We start from the raw sequence: 15944 nt of genomic DNA, 5'->3' as shown, positions 1-15944 counted from the left end.
AATCCAATGATTATACGCAAACTCACTATATTGTAATTATGCCTATATAATTTAATTGGGTGTGTATTTCTAACCCTTTAGATTCAAAATTGAAAAGAATAGGAGAGAGAAGGGAATGGAGAGGATCCTCTCCATCATTGTTCTATGTACTTGTGAAGTTGGTTGGACTTGGAGTTTGTTTCAGCCGTTGGAGAAACGGGATTCCTGTTAACTGTTGTCCCTACTTTTGCAATGTCATGTTTTAATTTGCTCAACAATTATGAAACCATATTGTTGTGGAATAGAGGAGGAGAATGTTGAACATCTTTTGTTCACATTCTATTGATGTATGGAAATTGTCCCCTTTCAAAATTGATCTCTATGGGCGATTTTAATGCTTTCTTGTGTTTGGTCTTTCTTTTTGTTGGTGGTGCATTTGGAAAGCTCGAAATCGGAGAGCTTTTTGACTACGTCTTCATCTATTGTGAGCAAGGTGACTTCCCAGTTCTAGGCCGATGCATATGCCGTGCCCGACGTGGTGATTGGTAGGTTTCATCTCGACCGCTTGGTGGCAGCTTTGTCATTTTCAAACTGAAGGAGGAGCAGGAGGAGTTTTACTAGATAGCTTGGGCTCAATACCTCTCACAATTTTCTGACATCAAACAAAATTTTACGTCTGCAGTTGCCCAAAGTATCATCTTCCTTATTAATAGGAAAGATTTATGGGCTTATACGGAAGTACAACTCAAGATCCGATAACAATTAGTAACAAAGCCGGACTACAACTATTGCAATCAAGTGCACGACTACTACTATTTCAAGCTCACATTAATTTTCACATTTATGTAAAGAAATACTGAATTTTACTACATTATTGTTCAAAATCGCAACCAAAAAAAAAAACAAAAAACAGAAAGACGAATAGGACCATCAAAAAAATTAAGAAACAGCTAAACTGTTATTAAGAACATAAATCACAATAAATCATCCACAAGAAAGTTTCTCCTAAAGAGACGAGATCACCCAAGAACTGACATCCAGGCAGAGTCAAAGGAGAAAACTTAGCCATCATACTCCCTTTGACTAAACTTGTTCTCGGGATAAAATACAGCTACTACTCGATTCCCGCCAAATTTTATATCATTTAACCCTGTATGAGCTTTCGTGGCACTATCAAGATCTGCATACTCCAAAAACACCTAAAAGAAACAAGAAAATTTTCATTAGCATTTGCAGATCAAATTGTTCCATTAACAAATGAATAGCTAGTATTATGTTTATGCATGAACAAACTTTGAAATAATTTCAGATAGTCTAAGCTATATATAATTTCACCAGAAATTTAAACAATTGTTAGAATATTAAATTTAAAAAAAATATATATATATCCAATCTTCATTCAATACATTAACTATATATTTATCTGGTCAAAATCAACTTGGTATACCAGATACATGTATCTAATTTTAACATTAGAAGCAGACTAAGAGTTCATACTAACCTTTCCAACCCCTGGAGCCGGTTCACCGTTGGGATTTGGGCGTGGGATTACAACGTTCACTAAAGTACCTGCAAATTAAATACAATGAAAATTTGATATGCAAAAAATTTCTCAGAATAAACAGAGAATGAGTATCAGTTGAATATAGATAGAAGGTTATGGAGTCTTCTGTATTGAATGTATGTTAGGCCTGATTCTGTATAGCAGAATGTGGGACTACAATAGGCTGTAAAACAGAAAGATATGAAACTTAGAAAATCAATATGTGTGCAGATTTTCAGGTAAAAGAAGCAAATAAAAGAATAGATGGAACACCAGTTTGCTCAAAGTACTTACCGAATTTTCCACATTCCATTCTCATGTCTTCCACTATGTCTTCATAGTCCTCATCATCTTTGAGCTCATCCTCAGTGACCACTTGGGTTAAGCATAAAACCTTAGTGGCAAGTGAACCAGCTGGTTGTAACATGAGCCTCTGCAAAACAAAATGGTATTAAGAACTAACCAGCAGACCTTAACCAAACAACCAAATAGCATATAGCTAAATAGATAAATATACGAAAATGAATCCTACAGTTGGTTAAGCAAGTTTCAGAGTAAAATGGTGGAGACAAATAAATTCTCACACCTGAATTGCTATTTGTTGCTGTGCATGCAACAGTACACTATCTTGTTCAGGTTTAGGCTGGGTAGCGCCCTGGTTGGCACGCCTCACAGTAAGAGTTTTATCACCCATTTTAATCCCATTTAGAGCTGCACAAGCTATATCCTGGTAAATGCATAGCCTTTCGAGTTTCCTGTTTCTCTATCTTTCACTAAATCAAAGCCCCCGAAGGGGCCCAAACGACTCGAGCAGCTCCCTGGTCTGTGCTTCTGTGAAATAATAGGGGAGCCCACCCACAAAAATACGATCAGGACCCTCAAGCCCGCCAGCGGATCCTGGTGTTAGCCCAACAGCACCTAAGTTCAAACTGGGATTGGGTTGGCTCGGACCAAGTGTAGCAGCCAAAGAGGGATTGTAATCACTGGGCCTCCTGACCTTAACTGGTGCTCCCTGTACATATGAAAATTAAAGACAAACAGACAGTACAATGTACAAAGAATTGCAATTCCCATTAAAAATATTCACACAAGCAAAAAATCTATAAAGAACTAGTAATTAGATTTTTTTAAAAAAAGTAAATAACTTAGCAAAATTTGTAAAATAAAAAATGACATGCATAGGGTTACTACCAGCAAAAAAATCTAGATATCTTGCAAGATAAAAAATAAATAAAAAGATTTCAGCACATGCAGAAGGCTTTTCCTATTTCTAACTGTGTCAAAATGATATCATACTTGAGATGCCAAAAAATGATAGGGAAAGGAAACTCAAGAAAAATAGCCCCCAAATACCTCAAAGATAATGCCATCTAGGGCAATGGCATTACTGGCTTCCTCAACAGATCTCATCTCCACAAAAGCAAATTTCTTCTCGTGGCTTATATAGACATTGACAACAGCATCCCCTGAATATTATAAAGGAGAGTATTACTACTGTCGATGAGAGGACCAGATTGACGTATGCTGAATTTCAGACTCGCTTTGATGACAAGTATTTTCCTATGTCAGTAAGATCAGCGATGAAGACTGAATTTCTGGATCTGCAACAGGAGGATATGACGGTGGCTGAGTATGAACAGAAGTTCATTAATTTGTCATTATTTGCACCAGAGGAGGTCAATACGGAAGAAAAGAAGAGAGACCGCTTTGTGAAGGGTTTGATATGGCCGATTAAAGTGGTGATCATAGGTAGTCCTGCATATACTACTTATATCCAGGTGGTTAATGCCGCCTTACAGCACTGCCAGATGAGGAGTGATTACCGGAAGTCTAAGGGAGATAAGCGGGCTAACCGAGACTACCAGACAGTGGAGAAAGGAAGCAGCAGTGGTACAAAGTCCAATGATCGGGGCAGATTTCAAGGACATCAACCTTGGAAGAAAAACAAAGGAAACCCAGATGTGCAGAGGGATGGAGTCCCTAATCAGGGTAGACAAGGTGGGGTACCTTAGACCGGACAGGAACAGTGGTCGGGAAATCAACAGAGAAGGCAGACAGGTCCTTTTACGGGACGTTGTTATCACTGTAGAGAAATTGGGCATCCGGCCAAGATGTGTCCCAAAGCTAAGCAGGGACAGTATGGGCAGCCGAGACCTAACCAGCCATTACCTCTACCGGCCCTACCGATGCCACGTGGGCAAGTTCAGAATTTTCCGGCACTTCCAGCACCACCATTTCCTCCGGGACAACCTCCACAGCAGTTGCATCACGGCAGAGTTTATAACTTCATGCCACATAATGCGCAGGCTCCTCAGGCTATTGAGGGTATGTTTTCTATACATGGTAGAACTGCTCGTATACTGTTTGACACTGGTACATCACATTCTTTTGTGTCTAGATCTTTTGTTATCTTATCTGGTATGACGACTCAGTTATGTGACCAACCTCTTAATATTTATACACCATTGGGAGTTGGCGCAATTTTACGAGAGTGTAACGGTGATATCCTTATAGATATGGGCCGGCTTCGATTTCTTGCAAATTTGTTAGTGTTAGATATGCATTCGTATGATGTTATACTTGGGATGGACTGGTTATCTCAGTACCATGCTCAGGTTAACTGTTACGAAAAGTCTATTGTATTTGCTATACCAGGACAGGAGATGTATCTTCTTGTTGTACCACAACCTGATAGAGGGCCTAGCACTTATTTATTCGTTCTTGAGGAGGACTCACAGGAAGCGACTGCGGTATCTCTTGACAGCATCCCGGTAGTACAGGAATTCCAGGATGTATTCCAGGAAATTCCAGGCTTGCCACCGAGTCGAGAGATAGACTTCGTTATTGATTTAGCTCCAGGCACTACGCCTATTGCTAAGGCGCCGTACAGAATGGCACCAGTGGAGATGCGAGAGTTGAAAGATCAAATTCAGCAGTTGCTCAGCCAGGGATTTATTCGCAGGAGTACTTCACCATGGGGAGCACCAGTACTGTTTGTAAAGAAGAAGGATGGATCTCTTCGTCTTTGTATTGATTATAGAGAACTGAACAAGGTCACTGTTCGCAACAAGTACCCGTTGCCCAGAATTGATGACCTGTTTGATCAGTTGAAGGGAGCTACTTACTTCTCAAAGATCGATTTGAGGTCTGGTTATCATCAGCTACGAGTCAGAGAACAAGATGTTCCAAAGACAGCATTTCTCACAAGGTACGGATCTTATGAGTTTCGTGTTATGCCTTTCGGTTTAACGAACGCTCCAGCTGTCTTTATGGACTTGATGAATAGAGTATTCAGAGAGTACTTAGATCAGTTTGTCATTGTTTTCATTGATGATATTCTGGTTTACTCTAAGTCGAAGAAGGACCATGCCAGACATTTACGCACAGTGTTGCAGACACTTCGAGAACATCAGTTGTTTGCGAAGTTTGAGAAGTGTGAATTTTGGCAGAAAGAGGTCAAATTTCTGGGTCATGTAGTGTCAGAAGAAGGGTTAACAGTAGATCCAGCCAAGGTTGCGGCCGTTATGGAGTGGGGACAGCCCACCTCATCGACAGAGATTCGCAGTTTTCTGGGATTGGCGGGGTATTATCGCAGGTTCATCCAGGGATTTTCCAAAATTGCGGGTCCACTTACTCATCTGACTAAGAAGAATGTACCATTTGTATGGGATGATTCTTGTCAGACTGCTTTTGCTGAATTGAAGAGTAAGTTAACTTCTGCACCTGTCTTAGCCACACCTCAGAGTGGAATCGAGTATTTAGTATTTACCGACGCTTCTCTGAAGGGTTTGGGTTGTGTGTTGATGCAAGAAGAGCGACCAGTTTCTTATGGGTCTAGGAAGCTTAAGCCTCATGAGCTTAATTACCCGACTCACGATCTAGAGCTCGCAGCAGTAGTTTTTGCCTTGCGTATTTGGAGGCATTATCTTTTGGGGGAGACTTTTCGATTGTTTAGCGATCATAAGAGTCTACAGTATTTGTTCACACAGAGGGAACTGAATATGAGACAGCGCAGATGGTTGGAGTTCGTGAAAGACTATCATTTCTCTATACAGTATCATCCAGGGAAAGCGAATGTTGTAGCAGACGCACTCAGCCGCCGACCCTATGTCAGCCTTTCAACTTTGTTTGCAACAGAGTGGGATGCTTTGAAGACTGTTGATGAGTTAGCAGACGCTTTTATGGCATGTGTGGTAGTAACTCCTTCTATCATTCATCAGGTCATTCAAGCGCAACTCTCAGATCAACAGTGTATTGATCGGGTTTCAGAGTTAGCCTCCGGAGATGTTCCTTTTTATTCTATAGAGACTGATGGAGGATTGAGGTACAAAGGACGTTTAATTGTGCCTTTAGCTAACAATTTGAGAAATGTTGTGATGAGAGAGACACACACTTCTCAGTTCTCTGTACATCCAGGGGGAGACAAGATGTATCAGGACATGAAATGCCAGTTTTGGTGGGCCGGCATGAAGAGAGACATAGCTATCTTTGTCTCTAAATGTAGCACTTGTCAGATGATTAAGATTGATCATCAGAGACCGCCAGGATCGTTACAGCCACTTCCCATACCAGAGTGGAAATGGGAGAGTATTTCCATGGACTTCATAGAGGGATTACCTACTTCACAGCAAAATCACAACTCTATTTGGGTCATTGTTGATAGATTGACCAAGTCCGCTCATTTTCTGCCTGTTCGTTCAAACTTTACGTCAGAACAGTATGCTAAGCTGTATATTGCAGAAATGGTGAAACTTCATGGCGTACCATTGTCCATCGTATCAGATAGAGATCCGAAGTTTGTATCAAGATTTTGGAGGAGCTTTCAGCAGGCTTTGGGTACAGAACTTTATCTTAGCACTGCTTATCATCCTCAAACAGATGGACAGACTGAGCGAGTTAATCAAATTTTAGAAGACATGTTGCGGGCATGTGTTCTTGATTTTAAGGGTAATTGGGAGGAATATTTGCCGCTGTCAGAGTTTGCTTATAACAATAGTTATCAGAAAACTATTGGTATGGCACCATTTGAGGCTTTGTATGGTAGACCGTGTAGGTCTCCTGTCTGTTGGCTTGGAGTTGGTGAGAACAGCTTTTTGGATCCTGAATTTATTAAGGACACGTCAGAAAAGATCGCTATCATTAGGGATCGGATGCGTACAGCTCAAAGCAGACAGAAAAGTTATGCTGACCGTCGAACTCGTGTTTTGGAGTTTAAGGTTGGTGATCAGGTTTTGCTTAAGGCTTCTCCCATGAAGGGAGTAATGCGGTTTGGGTCAAAGGGTAAGTTATCGCCTCGTTTTGTGGGCCCTTTTATGATTACAGATCGGATTGAGGCAGTAGCTTATCGTCTGGCTCTACCAGATAATCTTCATAGGGTACATAATGTTTTTCATGTATCTATGCTGCGAAAATTTCTACGGGACGAAGATCGACATCAACACATTGATGTGGGTGAAATTGAGTTGCAACTCGATGCAACCTATTTGGAACAACCTTACTGTATGCTCGATCGTAGGAATCAGATACTGCGCACGAAGACTATTCCATTAGTACGTGTACAGTGGAGTTATCATAGTGCTACAGAGTCTACTTGGGAACGGGAAGATATTATCCGTGCCAAGTATCCAGAGCTTTTTAATACAGGTATGTAGTGAATTTCGGGAACGAAATTCCTTTATTAGGGGGGGAGAATGTAATACCCCGTAATTTTAAAGAGTGTATTTAAATTAATTTTGTGTTAGGTTAATCCTTTAATGTGTAGATTTATTCACCTTGTAATTATATATGTTAGATTAGTTAATTAATTTTATTTATTCGTGCATGTACTATTGATTTTATGTTTTATATAGTATAATGATTAGTTTTGATATTTTTATTGGTTATGTTTTAGATTAATTATTATTATTTAATTAAAGTATTTAATTTGTATTGAATAAAAATAATAATATAATAATTATATTTATAATTATAATAATTATAATAGTTTATTAATAATAATAATAATAATAATAATAATAATAAATAATAATAGTATTAAATCAATGTAATGATGAAGAAATTAAATCTTAGGATAGGATTTACCTTAGGACATCTTGCTTGACTTGGCTTGCTTGCCTTAAAGCCATATGGTTGGGAATGTGGTTACTTAAATACAAAAAAATAGATATTTGTAATATTTATATTATATAATTTGTATATAAATTAGCTAGCCTACCTTAGAAGGAAGAAAAGGGAGTTAGACACAAATTATAAATTTTAGTAAACCATTGTAAAAGTGTGGAAAGGAAGAGAAAGAAAGAAAGGAGCTTAGACCGGTGTAGGAAAAATTTACCCGACTACGCGCAACCGGCGGATTTATTTTAAATCCAAAAAGGAAAGTTATTATCTACTTTTCCCCTTTGAATTAATAAATTAATTGTTTAGTTTATTTGTATGCATAGAGCCAAGGTTAGTAGATTAATAAATTATAAATTTTATCTTATTAAATTAATGAAATTTTAATTATATAGGATGGTATATATTTATTTAATATCCTATGAAATTAATAATGGCCGAAAATAATTAAATAAGGCTTTAAGGATTTTTCTAGAATTTTCTAAATTTTTCCGGGGCTTTTCTGCAATTTCCGGCGACCTTCCGGCGAGTTTTCCGGTCGCCGGCAATGGGGGAGATGACCGGAGTGATCCGGTGTGATGCGGCGCACCATAGGAGGGTATGCGCGCGCATCTGGACCATTAAACAGCAGCGATTGATCCGGTGCACCGCGGTCCATGTTACCGCGGTACACCCGGATCCGTGAGCGTTGGATGGAGGGAAGGTAGGTGGATTGATCCTGTGTGGCGCGCATGTAGGAAAGATGATGCAGCCAACCAACCGGAGGTCGCCGCGTCAGCAAGGAACCATTAGTGCGCGCGTGGCAGCGCGTGCGCGCGCGACTGATTCCAGACGCGCGTGGGAGCGCGTGCGCGAGCGTGGAACTCTCCAAACGCGTGTGCAAGTGCGTGTGAGCTCGTGGGAGAGTGGGAAAGCTTGGCGGCGCGTGTGGGGAGCTCTGGGAGGCGCGTGGGGGCGCGTGAAGGGCCTCTGCAGCTGCTGGAAAAGTCCAGAATACCCCTAGGGACTGTTTTGTCATTACCAGGACCTTCACTATACATTTTGGGGCCTCGGGTTGGCATTTTTGGAATTAACGAGACATTATATTATTATTTTATTTCTCGTTAACTATTATAATGGTCCGATTAATATTTCTAAATATTAATTGTATCAATTAAAGGGCGAATCGCTAGTAAACGTATGTAATTAAGTTAAACGACTGTAAATGGTATTATTATTTTATTAAACTGTAATAAACCATTAATGTTAAGTTAATTAGTGCTTGATTTCATTCATATAAATGATCCATTATATATTATGGAATAGTTATACTGTTAATCGTATATAAACCATGATTATTATGCTGCGTGCATTTCAGGGAATAAATGGACTGTTTCAATTATGTCGCATTTATATTACATGGATGTGTTGCCATATAGAACCATGTGAGCGGGCTAATAAGTTTAGACTCATTTATACCTTATGCATTCGTTGCTATAGACAGATGTGTGGCTGTCGGGGTATGTGGTTCAATATTATTGGCATGTGTTGCCTAATTGACATGCTCAGTATGTTTAGTAATATTATTGGCATGTGTTGCCTAATTTATATGCTCAGTATATTCATCAGTACTTTGAGAGGTGTTATCACTGTGTAGTTCGTTATAGTCTGTGTTGTCAGTATCGTGCACCATGTATAATAGCTGATTTCCCGGGTAGGGAAAGACGACACTTAACCACCTAGTGTGAGTCTAAGTGATCACCGTCTATTCTGGTTGAGGTCATGTTATACAGTGGATGGTTCCCTTAGGATGTATACAGATATAGTACTCATCCGGATATAAATGATTAATTTATTTGATTCTCTGATTTGGGTCATAGTAGAGAGGACTTGCTCGTGGGGTTGACCCACCATTGTTGTTATTTCAGGATACTGTCAGTACCCGTTCCAAGGTTGAGGTTAGCAGTGAGGGACCACCATCCGAACTCATCTACTCTTACGATCCAGTTCAGGGTAGAAGTTTTATGTATTACTCCAGTTTCAGTTTTTATTTACTTTTGACGTTGAACTCTCAGGGTTATATTTAGGGATCCTTGAAGTTGTAATGGAGTACTGTATTAAATAAAGGATGGATGGATGTTGTATTATTTAGTGTTCCTTTCCTGTCTAAATTCTTTTGTTATCATCATTTTGTATTCCATGCTTGTATATTGCCAATTGTTTTTGATATCCCTCGTTTTTCATGTATAAGCCTGATCAACTTATGCGTGGAAAATGTGGGGGGTGTTACATTTTCATTTGCTAAAATGTTGCCTATAAAAGAAAGATAAAACACATGCACCACGAGATCCACCAGAAAGGTCACAGACATAAAACATCATCATTATTTTTACAGAAACTCCTACATTCATCACTATAATAGTAATTAGTGTAAATTACACTGACGCCACTGAGCTTTGCCCTTATTACACACGGCTGCTATATCTGCGGAAACCAATACATACACCCGCAACGGTTTGGGGAGTGATACCACCCCTCTTCCGTTAACTAGTCATTGGGACTATCACCTGACACCCTGTGAAATGAACTATTCAACCCCCTTGAATTGTTGAAAAGGCCTATTTAGACCTTAGATATATGTTGTAAAATTACCAAAATGCCCTATTAAAAGTTTTCTCAGGACAAATATACCCATTCACTCTTAGGCCAAAGCTTGAAATACAGTAGACAAGCGAAGCCGCGATTGCTTTAGTTTGGCATGAGGAAGAGAAGTGTTGCAGCTATGTTGTACATAGAGAGAGAGAGAGAGAGAGAGAGAGAGAGAGACCAAAGGATTAGTATTTAGATTAGAATGAAAACATATAAAGAAGCAACCAATGTCGTTACCAAATAATATTAACTTCCAAATCAACAATTTATATGAACAACACATCAAATATTTCCTGTCCAAAGAAAGTATTTCATCTTAGAAATTCCAACTCTAGGGAAACAAGCATTCGATGCATTGACACTTCAGTGAAATCCAAAAGCATTTTTCACATTAATTAATCCATTTATATCTATTGAAGATGGGAATTTTGAAATTTTCTTTGTATATTGATTTTCCAAATTGAACATCTATTGTGCCATCCACAAAAGAAATGATGGACCATTTTATTTTATTTTTTTACCTCAGATTCATACTAGAGTGGTAGAGCCACAATGATTTAATAAAACCTCCAACCTAAGCCCAAAGATCCCCTGACTTAGGAGAGGAAGTGTATATATACAAAACATTGTGAGATATCTGCCCAAAACCATCCAAAAGTCAGGTTGGGTTGGGTTTACAATCACACATGCCTAGCCATGCTAAAGGTTCAGAGGGGACCAAATTGAACCTGGCCTAGTTGCAACCATGTGAAAAAAGAAGCCTAATTTACAAATAGAGTTGGTTTTAGTTTTCCTGTGCACTAGCAAATAAAATGAACTGGGACCGTGGCATGGACCAATTCTTAAGATTCCCAGAGCCCCTTAATTCTCTTAACCAAAACTTATCTCATACTGATCAAGAAAACATACATAGGCAAAAGAAAGGCCGGTGTTTATGGCATATGTAGTAGAATTTTCTAAACAGAAGGCCAACAATCTAAACATATGAAAACGGGATGCAATAAACTTTTAAGAAAGGGAAGATTGTAGCAATTGTTTCTCAATTCTAGGTATATAACAACAAATCTGCTGCATGTATCTTCTTTTGGTAGGTAAGATATACACACAGACAAACTAGTTGAACCCTCAACCCACCACGTGGAAGGAGAAGGAGATACTAATTGAGCCGAAGACTCGGAAGTACACAGCTATAATATCATGAAAATTAAAGAAAAAAGCAGAAGAAGCATGACCTTTGGGTTTGTGACAATGACTCCAAATGCACTGAAACTATCATACAGAAGTTTCTCATCCACATCCAGCAAAAAATGTGTGGGAGTCAGTTTCAGAGTTGCAAGAGTTGAACTGTACAGGTATATAGCAGGAGTCTGTAATACATGTATGGATAGGATTGCTTGTCTGTAGTGTGACAGATTTTGGATATACACACACACACACACACACACACACACTTATATTCACACATACATAACATATGTTGAATCAAAGTGGATGTAGGTTTGAGCAAGTAGTTTCAAAAATCTACAATCTTACAGGGTCAAGATTGCCAACAAAAAGGTTGGCTCCAACATCCAAGCTCTTTTTATCTTGGGACGCCTGGAACCAATAAAGAACCAAAAAAATATCATCAGATTTTTGCATTTAACCTATGCAGAGACTACTAAAATGGCGTGTTCAAATCATTAAGAGATCAGAATTAATGCACAAGAAAAATAAACTTCCACACCTTATTCACTCGTATGGGCTTCCCATAAAGTTTAATCATATTTAGAACTTTTATAGCCTGCATTATCAAAGGAAAAAAGATCATTAATCAAAACTAAAGGACTCACAGTAGGATTCATATCCCTAAATTCAACAAATAGACCGAACAACTAAACAAGTAGTTTAGCAAATATGGAAAGAATGGCTATCACCACAAGCAAAACTTACATAGTCGGCATCTTCTTCACTTTGGAATTCAATAAAGCCATATCCTTGATGAAGATTCATGACTCTATCCTTGGGGACATAAACATTAACTGGAAAAGAAAGGAGAAATATGAAAATCACACATTCTAGGAATTTCAAGGGCCTAGAACATTCAAATTCTTTTTCAATAACAATATTACAATTTCAAATTCTTGGGGGGCGTGAGCGTGAACATTGAAATTCTTTTCTAAAAAACATTTTAAGGAGTTGGTTGGTTACATATACACAACTAAGTATAATTTACAAAAATTGAAAGTTATCATAGTATAAACTTTTCAAGAAACAATAAAGCAATTTTTGTGCACAAGAATATGTTTTAGAGAGAATACACTACCATGTCTTCAGATTTCATATAAACAGTAACAATCTTCTTTATGTTCACAATATCTCACACAAAGTGATAATCTACCTCCATACATTTGATTCTCTAAAATACTACTGGATAAAAAGCAATATACATAACAGCTTGATTGTCACAGAACAATATTATGAATTTGCATAAAAATAAAAAAAAAAACCCATCTTAGCAAAGGTAAACAAACCCAAATCATCCAAATATTGCATATGCCATCCCTCTATACCCAGCTTCTACACTTCAATTTACCACTTCATTTTGCTTCTTTCTGTTACACAGAACTAAGTTACTCCAATACTGTGTAACATCCAAAAGCGGACCTCCTATACAACTATTTACAGAGTTAATGAGATTTGTAAGATTCATCTTTTTGTTTTACCATTTAAAGATGAACACTGGCTCACAAACAATGTTTAACATATAAAGGCAAATCTCAATCCAGCACACTGAGATGTTAGCTGTTAACCAACTTAATCCATAAATTTTGTCCCATCAGATATAAAATTTGACAACCAAACCAGTGACTAGCGGCAGAAAAAAATATGACTAAAAGAAATGAAGGATAAATCCTAGCCTAAGTTTGAGGTACGTTACAATTTGAAAAATTAAGGAAAGAGAGGTAGAAGGGAGCAAAGTGCCTGAATGGGGGCCATCTCATGTATATAGTCACTAGGTAGTAAGTATTAATAATAAATAAGGATCCATAGAACATGATGAATGTTAACCTTATTGATGTCCAACAATTTGAAAATACAGCCAAGTTCTCCAAGCATGCTTTATAGCATATCTTTATATGCATTTTAGCATTTTCCTTAAAATTATTAAACTGTGCTTTCAAAATGATGGAGAACTGGAACTTACCAACAGGGCCTGCTTGAACAAACAATTCCCACAGTAACTCTTCAGTTACCTACAGGCAGATAGACAACAAGAATTAGCCACATAAAAGTTAAACCAATCATAGAAAGATTTTTGGGAATCCTTAATGATAAAGCTATCTCATATCCCTTAAAAAAAATCCAACAAAAAAAAATGGAGTATCCTAGTGTTCAAGCAGGGTAAGTGAAAGTGCGGCTACTAGGAGATTAATTGATGCAAAGCGTGAAAACAAGAAAAATACAAACTTGGAAAGAAGTTTAGTTATAATGTAAGTATTATGACAAAAATCCTATGGTACAATGCCCTGGTCACCTTAATCAATTCTGTTACCGGTTAGCCTATAGTTTAAAACTAAATTCCAAAAGAGTTGTTGCTGGGTTTGACCACATTTTTCTTATAGAAATTATGGCACTTTATTTCTAAATTTCCTGCAACCTAACACTTCCAAAATGAAGCCAACTTCAAGCTTTCCTCTTCAAACCATATATATTATTTCTCCTACTTTTTGAATACCTCAACTTCACAAGCTTTTTGATAACCTCTTTGCACAAGAGACCTAATTGTAGATGGTATAATCATAAGTTTACTAGTGGTGTTCTGCATAAAAAATGCACCAAGTGTATGTCAGTGTTGCTTTGTATGAGCAGTGACTCAGTAATATAGCAGCTTCTTTTTTTTTTTTTTTTTTTTTTTTTTTGCGTAATGAGAGCTGTAGAATAGTTTTTATCCATGAAGAAGGCATTCCATTAATGTTTCTGGTGGAGCTGATAGTTGAATTACCCTTATTACAAGAAGCAAGTAACTCGTGCTACACTTGACTACTTGAGCCATTTTACTTCAATTTTTCCTAATTTATTTAGTTCGCTATTATGTAGTTGCACCCCAATACCAAGGTTCAATTGAAATTAAACCTGGCAGAACAATGAAGGTAAAAAAAGAAGAAAAAAGAAAAGAAAAAGAGAGTGTATTAACCATTGTATGCCCTCCTGCTTACACGGGTGATGGGTGGAGAAGATTAAAGAAACCTTTATTTATAATCAAAATTTACGACTACATTTCAGTATACCATACCTTTGATATGAAAAAGGATATCCGGTAATCACAACCACTAGTAACTTATGCAACACAGAATGGCTTTATACTGTCAAGAAACAAAAGCATTGTTTATTAGAAAAATCATATTCTGCACAATATACACCCCCACAAATCGAAGCCAAAACATGGCACACAAAGTGACTGATTCACTCAATACTTTTACTTCTATTAAGTAAGAATGCATAAATCAGAGCCATACGCAAGCAGTTGGAACATTCACACAAATATCAAATCCATGCAAATTCAACAAGCACTCAATTTTAAATTATAACGGGTCCTAAATTTCACTATGAAGCATTCCATATGAACGATTAAGAACTCCAAAAGCACAAAAATATATGAAACATGGCTGACAACGCCAATTTACAACTTCAAATTTCACTAAAAAAAGAAATGGGCATGCAAATAGACTGTAGTTCTTATTTTATCTGAGTTTTGTTTTAGTTGGAAATTGAAAACTACGTTTTCAACATTGGTGTGTTGTATATACATATATACAATCCCTATGATAAAATTGCATGTGAGAAAAAAACTCAAATTTGTAAAAGAAGTTTTATAGAAAGAATAAAAAGAATAGCGAAATGAACTGAGGGAAGAAAAACCTGAGGATCGAGGTTGCCGACGTAGACGGTGGCTTCTTGGTCCCTTTCAGCAGAGTGTTGGCCGAGCAGGTTCGCTCCGACCCCCGGAGCTATTCGAGTCGTCATCGTCTTCTTCTCTCTCGCTCTCCTTCCAGACTCTTCGAGTCCACCTTCTATTTACAAGTATAAATGTACAATAATGAATTAATAATGTTTGTTTTCTTTTCTTTTGTTTTTGGCTTTTTTGTTTTTATTTTTAAGGAAAATAAAAGAAATGATGACATTCTTGAAGAAGAGTTAAAATAAAAGTAATTACTTTAACTAATTTATTATCATATTCATATATATTTTTATAAGGTTAATGCTATTTATATTATTATGAAAGTTTCAAAATTGTAAACCTTTCTCTTTAAATAATTTCACTATAAAAAGGATAGTAAAAATAATTAAATTATCCTTTAAAATCACTCCTTATCCTTTAGGAGTATTTTCTTTTCTCAATTAAAAACAAAATATTAGTTATCCCTTTTTTCTTTTATTTCGTTTGGAATAATACCTTGAGCTTATAAAGATTCTGTCATATCATTTACTAATATGGAAGAATAATGTATTGAATGCAGGAAAAATGATATTTACGCCCGATGGATTTACCCGATTTGTTAGGTAGATTCCTATGTAGCATCTAGCTAGCAAAAAGAATGGGCCCCACTCTCTCTCTCTCTCTCTTCACCCATCTGCGATTTTCGCTCTAGTTTCGATTTTCTCTCTAGAAGACCGGGAATGCCAAATTTGGGGTGTC

At 37.4% G+C, this 15944-nt stretch overlaps 1 protein-coding gene and 1 long non-coding RNA gene across 2 annotated transcripts; both read right to left on the bottom strand.

Annotated features, from left to right (window-relative positions):
* Positions 1-789: 789 nt before the first annotated feature.
* LOC132285893 (splicing factor U2af large subunit B-like) lies at positions 790-2393 on the bottom strand. The gene is made up of 4 exons (XM_059788120.1): positions 2109-2393; positions 1817-1955; positions 1481-1548; positions 790-1178 (listed from the first exon to the last, which is right to left on the bottom strand). Exons 1-4 carry the CDS (start codon positions 2214-2216, stop codon positions 1041-1043), a joined length of 453 nt encoding a protein of 150 aa, XP_059644103.1. The 5' UTR covers positions 2217-2393; the 3' UTR covers positions 790-1040.
* A 6254-nt stretch (positions 2394-8647) lies between these two features.
* On the bottom strand, positions 8648-15616 carry LOC132286489 (uncharacterized). Its single transcript, XR_009472794.1, has 6 exons — positions 15167-15616; positions 14541-14610; positions 13452-13500; positions 12197-12285; positions 11991-12047; positions 8648-11860 (listed from the first exon to the last, which is right to left on the bottom strand). It is a non-coding gene; the product is annotated as an uncharacterized LOC132286489 (long non-coding RNA).
* Between the last annotated feature and the right edge of the window lie 328 nt (positions 15617-15944).

Source organism: Cornus florida, unplaced genomic scaffold (genome assembly GCF_030987335.1).
Source record: "Cornus florida cultivar Cherokee Brave unplaced genomic scaffold, ASM3098733v1 CherokeeBrave_3.0.0_Hap2_Chr11, whole genome shotgun sequence".
Lineage (NCBI taxonomy): Eukaryota > Viridiplantae > Streptophyta > Magnoliopsida > Cornales > Cornaceae > Cornus > Cornus florida.
The sequence above is the reverse complement of the archived record's forward strand: the minus strand, read 5'-3'. Positions and strand labels throughout refer to the sequence as shown.

Coding starts and splice junctions, on each gene's coding strand:
- LOC132285893 (XM_059788120.1), bottom strand. CDS start 2,216: ATGGGTGATAAAACTCTTACTGTGAGGCGTGCCAACCAGGGCGCTACC. Junction 1,956..2,108: donor AGCAACAAATAGCAATTCAG/GTGTGAGAATTT, acceptor TTTGTTTTGCAG/AGGCTCATGTTACAACCAGC. Junction 1,179..1,480: donor CGGCTCCAGGGGTTGGAAAG/GTTAGTATGAAC, acceptor TGTTTCTTTTAG/GTGTTTTTGGAGTATGCAGA.